The sequence below is a fragment of the Castor canadensis genome, chromosome 11 (genome assembly GCF_047511655.1).
Source record: "Castor canadensis chromosome 11, mCasCan1.hap1v2, whole genome shotgun sequence".
NCBI classification, from domain to species: Eukaryota; Metazoa; Chordata; class Mammalia; order Rodentia; family Castoridae; genus Castor; species Castor canadensis.
In genome coordinates this window covers 121,919,756-121,935,430 of record NC_133396.1, presented here as the reverse complement: position 1 = coordinate 121,935,430, position 15,675 = coordinate 121,919,756, and the positions used below count along the sequence as shown (strand labels likewise).

The 15,675-nt window shown below is 37.4% G+C and overlaps 1 protein-coding gene across 10 annotated transcripts in view; it reads left to right on the top strand.

Annotated features, from left to right (window-relative positions):
* The window catches only part of Rcor3 (REST corepressor 3), a 55,832-nt gene that overhangs the window by 21,601 nt on the left and 18,556 nt on the right, over positions 1-15,675 (top strand). For all 10 annotated transcript variants that reach the window (XR_002212935.2, XM_074048387.1, XM_020172855.2 and 7 more), the window contains 2 exons: positions 8,707-8,925; positions 14,678-14,755. Coding sequence is in view for 9 of the 10 variants with exons in the window: in XM_074048387.1 (XP_073904488.1) it covers positions 8,707-8,925; positions 14,678-14,755 (297 nt within the window). In the remaining variant the exon portion in view is untranslated. The remainder of the gene's footprint in view (positions 1-8,706; positions 8,926-14,677; positions 14,756-15,675) is intronic.

Here is a 15,675-nt window from a genome sequence, read left to right as displayed (position 1 = left end):
TTACCACCCACTCCGTCCCCTCCCTCTCCCTACCACCCCCTCAATACCCAGCAGAAACTATTTTGCCCTTATCTCTAATTTTGTTGTAGAGAGAGTATAAGTCATAATAGGAAGGAACAAGGGTTCCTTCCTAACAAGATTAGGATAGCTATATAGGGAGTTGACTCACATTAATTTCCTGTGCATGTGTGTTACCTTCTAGGTTAATTCTTTTTGATCTCACCTTTTCTCTAGTTCCTGGTCCCCTTCTCCTACTGGCCTCAGTTGCTTTTCAGGTATCTGCTTTAGTTTCTCTGCATTAAGGGCAACAAATGCTAGCTAATTTTTTAGGTGTCTTACCTATCCTCACCCTCCCTTGTGTGCTCTCGCTTTTATCATGTGCTCAAAGTCCAATCCCATTGTTGTGTTTGCCCTTGATCTAATGTCCACATATGAGGGAGAACATACGATTTTTGGTCTTTTGGACCAGGCTAACCTCACTCAGAATGATGTTCTCCAATTCCATCCATTTACCAGCGAATGATAACATTTCGTTCTTCTTCATGGCTGCATAAAATTCCATTGTGTATAGATACCACATTTCCTTAATCCATTCATCGGTGGTGGGGCATCTTGGCTGTTTCCATAACTTGGCTATTGTGAATAGTGCCGCAATAAACATGGGTGTGCAGGTGCCTCTGGAGTAACCTGTGTCACAGTCTTTTGGGTATATCCCCAAGAGTGGTATTGCTGGATCAAATGGTAGATCAATGTTTAGCTTTTTAAGTAGCCTCCAAATTTTTTTCCAGAGTGGTTGTACTAGTTTACATTCCCACCAACAGTGTAAGAGGGTTCCTTTTTCCCCGCATCCTTGCCAACACCTGTTGTTGGTGGTGTTGCTAATGATGGCTATTCTAACAGGGGTGAGGTGGAATCTTAGTGTGGATTTAATTTGCATTTCCTTTATTGCTAGAGATGGTGAGCATTTTTTCATGTCTTTTTTGACCATTTGAATTTCTTCTTTTGAGAAAGTTCTGTTTAGTTCACTTGCCTATTTCTTTATTGGTTCATTAGTTTTGGGAGAATTTGGTTTTTTAAGTTCCCTATATATTCTGGTTATCAGTCCTTTGTCTGATGTATAGTTGGCAAATATTTTCTCCCACTCTGTGGTTGTTCTCTTCAGTCTAGAGACCATTTCTTTTGATGAACAGAAGCTTTTTAGTTTTATGAAGTCCCATTTATGTATGCTATCTCTTAGTTGCTGTGCTGCTGAGGTTCCATTGAGAAAGTTCTTACCTATACCTACTAATTCCAGAGTATTTCCTACTCTTTCCTGGATCAACTTTAGAGTTTGTGGACTGATATTAAGATCCTTGATCCATTTTGAGTTAGTCTTGGTATAGGGTGATATACATGGATCTAGTTTCAGTTTTTTGCAGACTGCTAACCAGTTTTCCCAGCAGTTTTTGTTGAAGAGGCTACTATTTCTCCGTCGTATATTTTTAGCTCTGTTGTCAAAGACAAGTTGGTTATAGTTGTGTGGCTTCATATCTGGGTCCTCTATTCTGTTCCACTGGTCTTCATGTCTGTTTTTGTGCCAGTTCCATGCTGTTTTTATTGTTACCGCTTTGTAATATAGTTTGAAGTCAGGTATTGTGATACCTCCTGCATTGTTCTTTTGACTGATTATTGCCTTGGCTATTCGTGGCCTTTTGTGTTTCCATATAAATTTAATGGTAGGTTTTTCAATCTCTTTAATGAATGTCATTGGAATTTTGATGGGAATTGCATTAAACATTTTTGCTATGTTGATTCTACCAATCCATGAGCATGGGAGATCTCTCCACTTTCTATAGTCTTCCTCAATCTCTTTCTTCAGAAGTGTATAGTTTTCCTTGTAGAGGTCTTTCACATCTTTTGTTAGCTCTAAACCTAGGTATTTGATTTTTTTTTGAGGCTATTGTAAATGGAATTGTTTTCATACATTTTTTCCGTTTGCTCATTGTTAGTGTATAGAAATGCTAATGATTTTTCTATGTTGATTTTATATCCTGCTACCTTGCTATAGCTATTGATGATGTCAAGAACTTCTGAGTAGAGTTTTTTGGGTCTTTAAGGTATAGGATCATGTCGTCTGCAAATAGGGATATTTTGACAGTTTCTTTACCTATTTGTATTCCTTTTATTCCTTCTTCTTGCCTAATTGCTCTGGCTAGGAATTCCAGTACTATGTCGAATAGGAGTGGAGATAGTGGGCATCCTTGTCTGGTTCCTGATTTTAGAGGGAATGGTTTTAGTTTTTCTCTGTTAAGTATAATGCTGGCTGTAGGTTTGTCATATATAGCTTTTATAATGTTGAGGAACTTTCCTTCTATTCCTAGTTTTCTTAGAGCGTTTATCATGAAATGATGTTGGATCTTATCAAAGGCTTTTTCTGCATCTATTGAGATGATCAAGTGGTTTTTGTCTTTGCTTCTGTTAATGTGGTTTATTACATTTATTGATTTTCATATGTTGAACCACCCCTGCATCCCTGGGATGAAGCCTACTTGGTCATGGTGAATAATCTTTTTGATGTGTTGTTGAATTCGTTTTGCCATTATTTTGTTGAGGATTTTTGCGTCAATGTTCATTAAGGAGATTGGCCTATAGTTCTCCTTTTTGGAGGTGTCTTTGCCTGGTTTTGGGATAAGTGTAATACTGGCTTCATAAAATGTGTTAGGCAGTTTTCCTTCCCTTTCTATTTCATGGAACAGTTTAAGGAGGGTTGGTATCAGTTCTTCTTTAAAGGTCTGATAGAATTCAGCAGAGAATCCATCAGGTCTTGGACTTTTCTTTTTGGGGAGACTCTTGATTACTGCTTCAATTTCATTTTGTGTTATAGATCTGTTCAAGTGATTAATTTCCTCTTGGTTCAGTTTTGGATGATCATATGTATCTAGAAATCTGTCCATTTCTTTTAGATTTTCAAATTTATTTGAATATAGGTTCTCAACGTAGTCTCTGATGATTTCCTGGACTTCCATGGTGTTTGTGGTTATCTCCCCTTTTGCATTCCTGATTCTAGTAATTTGGGTTTTTTCTCTCCTCATTTTAGTCAGGTTTGCCAGGGGTCTATCGATCTTGTTTATTTTTTCAAAGAACCAACTTTTTGTTTCATTAATTCTTTGTATGGTTTTTTTGGTTTCTATTTCGTTGATTTCAGCTGTTATTTTTATTATTTCTCTCCTTCTATTTGTTTTGGGATTTGCTTGCTCTTGTTTTTCTAGGAGTTTGAGATGGGATCTTTCAGTCTTTTAAATATATGCACTCATGGCTATAAACTTTCCTCTCAGGACTGCCTTAGCTGTGTCCCATAGGTTCTGGTAGGTTGTGTTTTCATTTTCATTGACTTCCAGGAACTTTTTAATTTCCTCTCTTATTTCATCGATGATGCATTCTTCATTAAGTAATGAGTTATTTGTCTTTACTTTTGTTGAGTTCTACTTTTACTGCCTTGTGATCAGATAGTATGCACGGTATAATTTCTATTTTCTTATGTTTGCTGAGACTTGCCCTGTGCCCTAGGATATGATCTATTTTGGAGAAGGTTCCACGGGCTGCTGAGAAGAATATCTATTGTGTAGAGGTTGGATGAAATGTTCTGTAGACATCAAGTAGGTCCATTTGATCTATTGCATATTTTAGATCTTGAATTTCTTTATTGATTTTTTGTTTGGATGACCTATCTATTGATGATAATGGGATGTTAAAGTCTCCCACAACCACTGTGTTGGCGTTTATATATGCTTTTAGGTCTTTCAGGCTATATTTGATGAAATTGGGTGCGTTGACATTGGGTGCATACAGGTTGATAATTTTTATTTCCTTTTGGTCTATTTCCCCTTTTATTAGTATGGAATGTCCTTCTTTATCTCGTTTGATCAATGTAGGTTTGAAGTCTACTTTGTCAGAGATAAGTATTGCTACTCCTGCCTGTTTTCAGGGGCCATTGGCTTGGTAAATCTTCTTCCAGCCTTTCATCCTAAACTTATGCTTATTTCTGTCAGTGAGATGGGTCTCCTGTAAGCAACAAATTGTTGGATCTTCCTTTTTAATCCATTTCGTCAAGCGGTGCCTTTTGATGGGTGAATTAAGTCCATTAACATTGAGCGTTAGTACTGATAGGTATGTGGTGATTCTTGTCATTTAGTTGGCTTTGTTGTTTGAAGGTTGATTGTGTGTATCTAAGTTGAGGTTACTCTCTACTTTCTTGCTTTTTCTTTTCCTATGGTTTGGTGCTGCCTATCTTTTCATTAAATTGGGTTTCACTTTCTGTGTGCAGAATCCCTTGCAGAATCTTTTGTAGTGGTGGCTTTGTGGTCACATATTGTTTTAGTTTCTGCTTATCATGGAAGACTTTTATTGCTCCATCTATTTTGAATGATAGTTTTGCTGGGTAGAGTACCCTGGGGTTGAAGTTATTTTCATTCAGTGTCCGGAAGATCTCACCCCACGCTCTTCTTACTTTTAATGTTTCTGTTGAGAAGTCTGCTGTGATTTTGATGGGTTTACCTGTGTATGTTACTTGTTTTTTCTCTCTAACAGCCTTCAATATTCTTTCCTTAGTTTCTGAGGAAACTAAGGAAATATTCTTCAATATTCTTCAATATTCTTTCCTTAGTTTCTGAACTTGTTTTAATGATGATATGTCATGGGGTAGTTCTATTTTGATCTGGTCTGTTTGGTGTCCTGGAGGCCTCTTGCATCTGTATGGGAATATCTTTCTCTAGATTTGGGAAATTTTCCGTTATTATTTTGTTGAATATATTACGCATTCCCTCGCTTGCACCTCTTCTCCTTCTTCGATGCCCATGATTCTCAAGTTTGGTCTTTTGATGGAGTCGGTGAGTTCTTGCATTTTCTTTTTGAAAATGCATTTTTTTTCTTGAGTTGTTTAATTAATAGTTCTTCGGCTTTTCCTTTAATTATCATTTCATCTTCAAGTTCTGAGATTCTGTTTTCTGATTGTTCTATTCTGCTGGATTGGCCTTCCATTTTGTTTTGCAGTTCTGTTTCGTTCTTTTTTCTGAGGTTTTCCATATCCTGGGTGGTTTCCTCTTTAATGTTGTCTATTTTTGTCCTGAGTTCATTTATCCGTTTATTCATTGTGTCCTCTCTTTCACTTTAGTGTTTATACAGTGCTTCTAGGGTTTCCTTTATTTCTTCTTTTGCTTTTTCAAATTCTCTATTTTTGTTGTCTTGGAATTTCTTGAGTGTCTCCTGTACATTTTGGTTGATCCTATCCAGTATCATCTGTACAAAATTCTCATTGAGTACCTGTAGTTTGTCTTCTTTTAAATTATTCTTGTGGGCTTCACTGGGTCATTTGGCATAGTTTATCTTCATTTTTTTGGAGTCTGGATCTGAGTGTCTGTTTTCTTCATTCTCCTCTGGTTCCTGTGCTAATTTTTTGCTGTGGGGAAACTGGTTTCCCTGTTTTTTCTGTCTTCCCGTCATTGTCTTTGGTGTTGTTACTGTCCCTGTACTGTGTGCAATTAAGTATTTTCTAGCTTGTAATAATAACAATGGTAATATTTAGAATGGAAGGGTGAGCTGAGATGGAAAGGAAGACGTTAAAGAAATGGGAAAAACAAATACGCAGACTGGAGGGAGAAAACAGAACAAGGTTTCAGATAAGAAAGTTTCAAAGGTATAAACAGGGAGCGTTAGTGTACTAATCGACAGTAAGCTGAACAGACATTAGACAGAGGATTGAAAATCAAAAATAAAAAAAATAAAGATAAGAATAAAAATAAAAAATAAGTAAATGAGAGAAATATCTATATATAAAAATGAATTAAAATAAGATGAAAAATAGAAAATTAAAAAAAAAAACCAAAAAACTTCCAAGTTCAAATGCAATGAAGTTTCAGTCTTAATAATTTGGGTGTCCATCTCAGTCTCCAATCCTGGAGATGGTGCCTCAGATTTTGTTCTGTAGTTGTCTCATCAAAGGGGACGCATAAAGTAGAACAAAGTACACACACACACATACAAAAAAACCCCACCAAGTGTTCCAAGTTCAAATGCAATACAGTTTCAGTAAGTTTTTCAGCATGCAGGTGTAATTCGGTTGTTCTCTCATCAAGGATAGGGAGAAAAAGAAAAAAAAGAGTCTGGAGACAGTTCTGAAAATGGTATCTGTAGCTGTGGCTTGCCTGCCCACTGCTGTCAGCCTGCTGTTGCTGGAGGTGTTATTTATGCAGATCTCTGGGGTGAGCTAGCACTCACCTGGTCCCACAGGCTTTGTTTGCTCAGAGTTCTCCTGTGCGGGAGCCTCTGCTACAAGCTTTCCCCTTTCCAAGCACTGGGAAAGGTGACACTGCACCCGTGTTGTCAGGCCTGCGTGTTTATTTACAGTTCATGTGGGAGGTGGGTCTTCCCCCCTCTCCTGTGGAGTTTTCCTCCCTCTGCCACTCTCACAAGCTTTCCCACTCCAGGTTGCTGGGCGCTCACCCCTGCTCCTGCCAGAGTCTCTCCAGCCCACTTGGCTTGTTTATTTACAGTCCCAGGAAGGATTCCCTTCCCCCAATCTTCAGCGCTCAGTGTGCCCCACCCTCTTTCCCGCGTGTCTTTATTGTTCTTATTGCTTATTACTCAGTTTCTCTTTTTCCCTGGGTGGAGGCCGGTCTGTGCAGGGGGCTATGCTGCTCTGGCCCAGGGTTGTCTGTGGGAGTACCGCGGTACCACGAAGCTCACCTTGTCTGCGTCTTCCCAAGGCATCTGGGCGCTGGTGACTGGCGGCCTGGGGGCCCTCCTGGTTTCTCCGTTTAACGTGTAGTGGAGATTCTCTGCACAGGCTGGAGGTGTGGAGGGGTCAAAGTTATGCCTCTTCTCAGTGATTATGCCTGCAAAGTGTGTCTCCAGCTTCTCTCCCAAGATTTCACTGTAGGAGGCTCGCTTTCTGCTTCCTCCCTCTAGCCGCCATCTTTGAATCTCCACTTCTGTATTTTCTGTTCTTATTTGTGTACTCTAAAGATTTTATCCAATTTAACTTACAGTCTAAACCTGATATCTTTTAATAGCTTTCTGATTAACACAAAGCCCTTAGACTGCTTTGACTCTAACCACTATCTCCTGATTGTGTCTTATTTTTGACCTCAGTTTTAGTCACATCTTTGTTTTCTCTAAATCTCTCATGTAAAACATAACAGCCAGTGTTTTAAGATTTATGTTTACTGTTTAACTTTTACTTTGCTCACCATTCTTTCTTGACTCTCATCCTTTTTTTAAAAATAATTCCCTTTTTTTTCTGAGGTATATCCTTTGCAGGTTTGTTTAGTTCAGGATCTGTTGGTCATAAATACATTTCTCAGACCTGAGTTTAGAATGTATTCTTTACACAGAGTGTAGGGATTTGCAGTTGTTTTTTACCAAGTGTCTGTAGACACTATCAGCCTTTAAATTTTTGGCTTGGGGCTTTTCATGTAGATCATATAAATTTAGGTCCCAAATCTGCCTGAAGTCAGGCCTATAGTTAAGGATTCTCAGACAGAACTTTAAAATTTTTCTTTTTTTTCCTCCTATCCAAGAGTGAGACAAGCATGACTCCTTTTAATCACCCTCTCTGTCCTCAGAGAAGGGTGCATTTTTTCTTCTTACACAATGATGAAGTTCCCCTTCCAGCATTCTGGCTTTGTCTCTCGTTCCCTGTACCAGTTATCCATCAAAGCCCAGGGCTTTAGGCAAATGCTAGCTCCTGCATACTTGCTTGTCTCTCTGGATTCTTGCTTTCTCATCATTTCTGGCCTCAGGAATTTCCTCATTTCCCTACCAGCTCAAACAAAGTTTTAAAAAACTAAAAAAAAAAAAAAATACTTGATCCAGCAACTTACAGGTGCTATACTAGGAGGAGTTTCTCTGAGCATCAAATCAACCATGTACTGCTTTGAGTTTTGAGCAATAAAGTGAGTTATGCTTCATTATTCAATTGTTTTATAAATTTTACTCAACTCCTAAAGAATTGGACTATTAAATCTATTCAGTGAAATAAACTTTTTACCTAATGGACACAATATTTCACAGATTTTAGAAACACAGAATGATATTACAATTAAGAGTGAAGTAGTACTTAATATTTCATGGTCATCATTATTACAACCTCTTCTAAAGCATAAATTGGTATTTTATTCATGGTTTGTAGTTGAGAAATGTTGTCAGAGTTAATTCTGTGCCGTTTTCAATCTTTAGAGGCAGAGTTCTCCTGCAGCAACTCTGAAGTGAAAATGAAATGTTAACTTTTTTTTACTAGCGGCCTAACCTACCATGTGATTCCTAATTTATCCTTTTTTTTTTTCTTTCTCAGTTTTACTTTTTTAAATAGCTTTGTATGTGATAAGTTATATTGTTTTATTTCTTTGCCTTTTATTGCTTAGGGGAAATACATCCCACCTTGAAGCAAACAGGAATAGTTTAGTGTCTAATTTATTTTTTTCATTTATTCATAGTCCTCAGGGCCTAGAACCAAACATTTGATTGAGTGGATTAATCAAGGATATGTTATATGCTTTCCCACCACCACCACCTGGTGAGTGTTGTGTATATAAATTTGGACCTATACATGACATAACTGATAAGTATTTTTCAGGTATACTTTGTGCAATAGATACTTTTAGTAATAGATTGTTTTTAGTGCATACATTTGTAAACACTGAGGAAGATACTATTCTGTCTTTATTATCTTAGGGTAATACTGAACAACCTGTCCAAACTAGCAAGATTGGCCTTGGAAGGCGAGAATATCAAAGTTTGCAACATCGCCATCATTCTCAGCGTTCTAAGTGCCGTCCTCCAAAGGGCATGTATTTAACCCAGGAAGATGTGGTAGCTGTTTCCTGTAGTCCAAATGCAGCCAACACCATCCTGAGGCAACTGGACATGGAACTGATTTCTCTAAAACGTCAGGTATTTTGTAAAAAATAATATGCTTAATGATTGTGTCCATTTCGCTTATCCACTTTTACTTAGGTTGAACTCTGTTGTTTGCAGACTTTCTTGGTCACCCATTTATGTAAGTTTCTTTTTTGTGTGTGTGGTGCTGGGATTGAGCCCAAGGCTTGATGCCGTAGTAGACAAGTGCTCTACCACTAAGCTTTTTTTCATTCTTTAAAAACTTATCTTATTTGCAACTTATAAGATACTTCTGTCTATTTTGGATTTGAATTCAGCATAGTTACCTATTAGCTCTGTGATCATGGACAAATTTATATAACCTCACTAAGGTTCAGTTTTCTATCTATGAAAATGGTAATAACGATTGTACTTCTCTTGGAGGTTTTTGGGAATCTTTTGCAGTGATAGATGTTTATTTAGCATTGTTTGGCTAAACATTTTGAATGCTCAATGAGTAATTACTGCTATTACCATCAGTAGCAGTAGTAGCAGTAGTATTGTGAAGAATATCGTCATCGTAACCAGGTGGTTATGACCACCAGTAAGTTCTAACCTCAGCCATACCATCTCCTATCTGTGTAATCTTCAGTGAATTGTTTTAGTGTATCTCAGCCTCAGTTTCCTTATCTGGAAATGAGAATTAAAGTGGTGGAAAGGAATTAAACAAGATAATGTATGAGTGCTTGAAATTTAAAGGTTGTCATTAGGTCTCTAATCTTCTTTAGTCTTCTTTTCCTGTTTATTATCCTCATTTTTGTTTTTCTTTATTCCTTAAATTTAGATACTCTTCTAAATATGTACTTTCTTAGTATATATCATGCAACTATACACTATATGCCAGTGACTTATGAATCTGTTTTTCAAGCTGTAATTTTTCTCCCAAGCTCCATGGCTGTATTTCCCACTCACTGCCTGATAGATGTTCCCCAAAAGGATTTTTTTCCTGTTGCCTTTCTATTGAAACATCAGAATCATCTTTGATTCATCCCTTGCAATTATCCCTCCCCTAATACACATAAACCAAGTTACATGAGTTTTCTCTCTTCATTAGTTTCTACTTATCTTTATTAGGTTATAGTGTAGGGATTTATAAGAAGTTGATGTTAAGAAATTTGAAATTCATCCTGAGTTAAGAAACCACTGAAGGTCCATGGCCATATGTCATATTCGCAAGTTTGATTTTGATGTTACACTATTAAGAAATTTAAGTTTTGAGGGGCAGTGCTGAGGATTGAGCTCAGGGCCCTGCACTTCAATTAAGAAAGTAATCTGAAGACCAGGCTCAGGGCTCAGGTCTGTAGCTAGCTGCTTGAGACATGGAGGTAGGGAAGATCACTGTTCGAGGGCCACCCAGACAAAAAGCATTCGCTAAAACCCATTTCAACCAATAATAGCTGGGCATGGTGGCATGCACCTGTCATCCCAGCCACACAGGAAGCTTAAATAGAATTACAGTCCAAGCCAGTGTGGGTATAAAAACACAAGACCCTATTTCATAAATAACTAAAGCATGGTTGGAGGCATAGCTCGAAAGGTGGAGCACCAGCCTAGCAAGTGCAAGGCCCTGAGTTCAAATCCCAATACTGCCAAAAAACAAAATAAATCTAGCAGTCTAAAAAAAATTGAAGACTTTGAAGTGTATAATTTCACTGATAAAAAAGATAGAGTTAATATTATACCAAATCACATAAAATGTAAGACATTTGCAACTATATAGTGTGTAACTAAGATTCATAACCTAAACATGTTCAGATTTCTCTGTCCCTTGACGCTGGTTATTTATCCAAACTGTTCTTCTCTTTTTCTTTTCTTTCCTTCCACAAGTACATACCACACTAGCTGCTTCACCACCTTCTCTGATCCTTTCTAGTCTAGTTCCTGCCTCATATTCTATTCTAGTTCTACCACTGAAAAACTATCCTGGGATTATCTGTAAATGTATTCTTAGGTCTAATGCTTTCTTCTTGATTTTTACCTCCCTACTCAGAAGAATTTGACACTGTCAACCATTTCTTCTTTGAATTCCTTTCCCTTGACTTCTGTGACACTGGCCTCTCTTAGTATATATAATCTATATGTGATTAAGTGCTTAGCCTTGAATCAAACTACAGATGTTTGTAAAAGACTCCCATCTTCCAAACTGTAGCTCTCCTCTTTAGAAAACTTCTAAAATACTTCTAAAATAATACTTTGAACGTTCCCAAAAATGAAGACATAAAATGTAGTCCCGTCACCTGCATTCATACATTCATACTTCATATTACTATATGCTTGTGGATTCTTTATTGAGGGAGGTGTAGTACTGGGGCCTCACACTTCACAGGAAAGTGTTGTAAATTTTCATTGATTTTTTAAAAGAACTTTATTTTTAAGCTTTGCGTTCCTGCTTTGGTTTTTCATTTAATGTGTGACATACTAAAGGTTTGCACTCATGGATAAATTCTGCTGGCCATTGCTACTTTTATATCCCAAACTCATCTCACATACAGTGGCCAAACTGATTTCTTCCACTCCTAGTTACCTGTTCCTTTTGTTGTTGTTCTTTTATTTCCTGTAGTGCCATAAACAGTTACTCATCGGGTATCCAATGATATCATTCCCCCTAATTCTCCACAATCGTGCACTTACAAAGAGATCCTAATTTTGTTCCAAAGCTATTTCTTTAGCCCATCTCAGTGTACCATCACCATATTCCGTCATTCAACTGTTTAATATTAATTTAATATTTCTCACCTGGATTATTAAATTAACTCATACTCTTCACCCCATTTTCATCTCCACCTTACTACTGAGGTATCTTTCTAAAAGGCAAATGTGGTCATGTTAAAAATCCTTTGTTTCCTTCAGTCTGTAGTCAAAATTCAAATTCAGTACTAACACTTAATATTTTAAATGAATACTAAAAATATTGGTAGTAGAATAGTAATTTAACACTTGGGAACTAGAAGTATGCTGAAGTGATCCAAGTCCAAGGCCTTAAGTTCAAACTCCAGTACTGCCAAAAAAAATTAAATTCAGATTATACCTCTACAAGCGTGGCCTTGGGAAAATTTGTTAACCTTTAAAGAAAGGTTACGTTCCTCATCTTTAAGTGGTTCTAATAGAAGTATAGTCAAGGGCGAATGTCTGTAAACCCAGCTACTCAGAAGCAGAGATAGGAGGATGATGGTATGAGGCCATCCTGAGCAAAAAAAGTTAGACCCTATCTCAAGAAAGAAACCAGGGTTGAAGGCATGGGCATGGCTCACATGATAGAGCACCTGCTAGCAAGCATTAGGTACTGAATTCAAGCCCTTCAGTAGTGGCCCCCCCCCACAAAAAAGATAGATCTGGTGGCTCATTCTTGTAATCCCAGTCATGTGGGAGGCAGAGGTAGGAGAATCACCAGACCAGGCTGGCCTGGGCAAAAGCTCAAGACCTTATGTGAAAACTAAAGCAGAAAGGGTTCAAGTGATAGAGCACTTGCAAGCACATGGCCCTGAATTCAAACCACAGTACCACTCCACAAAAACAATAATAATAAAGATAGAGCCATTTCTGCTCTAACTCTTGTTTTGAAAACATGAATTTCTTCCAAGGCAAGGGAGTATTTTGAGCATACTGTGAATTTTGTGTTTGGTGGGGGTTGGTACTAGAGATTGAACTAGGACCCTCACACTTGCTAGATTTCTACCACTTGGACCACACACACACACCCTTTTTTTTTTTTTTTTTTTAGTTACTTATCAGGTGGTGTTTTGTATTTCTTGCTCTGGGTGTGGGACTCAGAATACAATTCTCCTACGCATAGCCTCCCACATAGCTTGGATCAACAGGCATGCAACCCTATACCCAATTGATTCGTTGGGATTATAGGCATGACCCACTGCCACCAGCTTGTGTGTATATGTTTTGTTTATTTTGGGTTTTTGTTTTTTTCTTGTTGATGCTACAAACCCAGGGCCTCCCACTTGCTGAGCCAGTCCACCAGCCCCCACCCACTTGCACTGGTTTTTTTTTTGCTTTATGTTCAGGCCCAGTTTGGGCCATGATCCTCCTATTGTGCTTCCCAGCATAGCTGGGATGACAGATATATTCCACTGGCCCAGCCATTAATTGAGATGGGATCTTGTGGACTTTTTGTCCTGGCTGTCCTCAAAGCTCAACCCTCTTGATCTCTGCCTCCCAGGTAGCTAGGATTACGGCTTGAGCCACCAAGCCCAGCTTGTGTTTTTTCTTTTTGGAGGTGGGGTGATACTAGGGTTTGAATTCAGGGCTTTGTGCTTACCAGACAGGTACTCTATCACTTGAGCCATGCCTCCAACCCTTCTTGCTCTGCTTATTTTAGAGATGAGAGTCTCTTTTTTATGTTGTCATTATTTTTGTCCAGGCAATCCTAGACCACAGATTTCCTATTTTAGATTTCCTGCCTTAGCTGGAATGACAGGAACATGCCACCACACCTAGCTTTTTTCCATTTAGATGGAATCTCCAAACTTTTTTGCTCAGGCTTGCCTGGAACTGTGATCCTTCTGATCTCAGTCTCCCACTTAGCTTGGAATGACAGGTGTGTACCCCTGTGTTGTACAACTGTTGGTTGAGAATGGGTTTCTCCTGAGTTTTTTGCCTGGACTGGCCTTGAACCATGATCCTCCTGATCTCAGCCTCCCAAGTAGCTAGGATTACAGGTATGAGCCACTGGCACACAGCTTTGTGTTTTTTTAAGTATCGTTTTTGTCAATGAAAAACGACACTCAGATGACCTGAGTACATACCCACCCAACTCAAAGTACCAGCTACTTCAGTTCACTCTGTTATGAACCACAAAACATCTGGTATAAAACTTGGATCTGATTTTAAGTGACTCTCTTTCTACCATTTCACAATAACACATAAGCTGTAACCATTTTGATACCCACTTCTACAAACAACCTTCAGGGTTTTTTAAGAAAGTTCTATCTTCATTGTAGCATTTATGAATTTCTTAACTGTTAAAAATATGTAAAACTATGCTCTTGTGTTTGTTAGATTTCTTTACTATTTGTCATTGATGAAGATTTTTTGAGTGTTTTGTCCCAACCTCCTTTTTTCCCATAAAACCTGTGGTTTTTACATATTTTGCATAGTATAATGACTTCTAAAAATGAATATGTTGGTGTATAGCAGAACTGATTGTACTTACTTCACTGAGTGGGTATGAGAATTAGATAACTTATTACACATAAAGTACCAAGAATGATGTTTTAAACCTAGTAAATATTAGCCACCATCATTATTATTCTTACTGGAATAATTTTTATTTGGTCAGAAAACATTATGGTATTTAATTCCTATGTATGTTAGTTGCCTTTGGTTATGAGAGACACTGTTAAAAGATACGATTTAGATCTGGGGATATAGATCAGTGGTAGACCACTTACCTGCCATAAGTGAGGCTGAGGGTTCGATCCCCAACACCACCAAAAAAAAAAAAAAACTATGATTTATGATATTCAGCATCTTATTCAAAAAAAAAAAAACTATGATTTATGATATTCAGCATCTTATTCAAAAAAAAAACTATGATTTATGATATTCAGCATCTTAGTCTGTAAACTATGTCTATTAGATGATGCATGTGTTAGTTCAATGAGTGGTGTATCACATCTTAAGTGTGATATTTATGTCTATTCTCCTGAAATAAAAATTTAAGATGGTTTTGGTATATGTCCTTTTCATCTGTTGAGTACTCAGAAGTTTACCTGAGTACATAATCTGATTCACATTTTGGGTTATTTTATTGAAGGTTCAGAATGCTAAGCAAGTAAATAGTGCACTTAAACAGAAAATGGAAGGTGGAATTGAAGAATTCAAACCTCCTGAGGTATGGTGTTAAAAAATACTTGTAATTAAGTATAGAGAAACACTGTTCTTTAAGTTATACAGTGCTCAAGTACTATTTGGTTTCTTGTGTTCTTGGTACTTTGAAAGCTTCACAATATGGATGATGTGTTATATCTCTTTTTTCATTTAGATAGTTGATCTTTTAAGCTTGACTAATCCTTTTGCATTTAAGTTAAATTATTTCTTTCCTGCTCTTAGCAATTCATATCAAGCAGAGTACTCAGGGAAAGTAGATGTAAGAGTAGGCACAGTATATTTAAACTTGGAGGTCATCAATGAGCAAGCTGGTACATTTCTGAGTATATAGCAGTGTTTGCTCAAAGCTCTTATCTGCCTGAATCTGTAACACAGCAAGAATGAACCACAAGAATAGAAGATCATTTTAACAAATTTGTATTTAATTTGTTTGTTTTTTGGCTCAAATTCATTCTTACATTGGTAAAAATATAAAATCTAAGACAAGATATAGATTGACCATTTTCTTAAGCCTTAACTTACGTTTTAGCTGAGACCATAATGTGTTTCTGATATTTCTGGTAATTATAGGAATACTTAAATGCCCTTAAGGTCCAATCAAATCTTTTTATAGAAACTTTTACTATAAGATCCTTTCTCTTTTTTAAGATTCCTGTTATATACTTCATTCCCTGGATTTGCCTCTCCATATATGTTATAATCGAATAGTCATATTTGGTCCTAATGGGACCTTTTTTCCCTCCCAATCATAGGCTGACTGAAATATCTACAGATGAAATTTGTGTGAGGCACTGGGAGAAGACAAAAGTAGGGCTTCAGAAATAATGCATTGTACCCATTCTTCTAGCCTTTAGTATTAACGTATCAGAAAAGAAGACCTGTTTTGAAGAAAGTTGTTTTATTTGGTTTTTTTGAATAATCTCT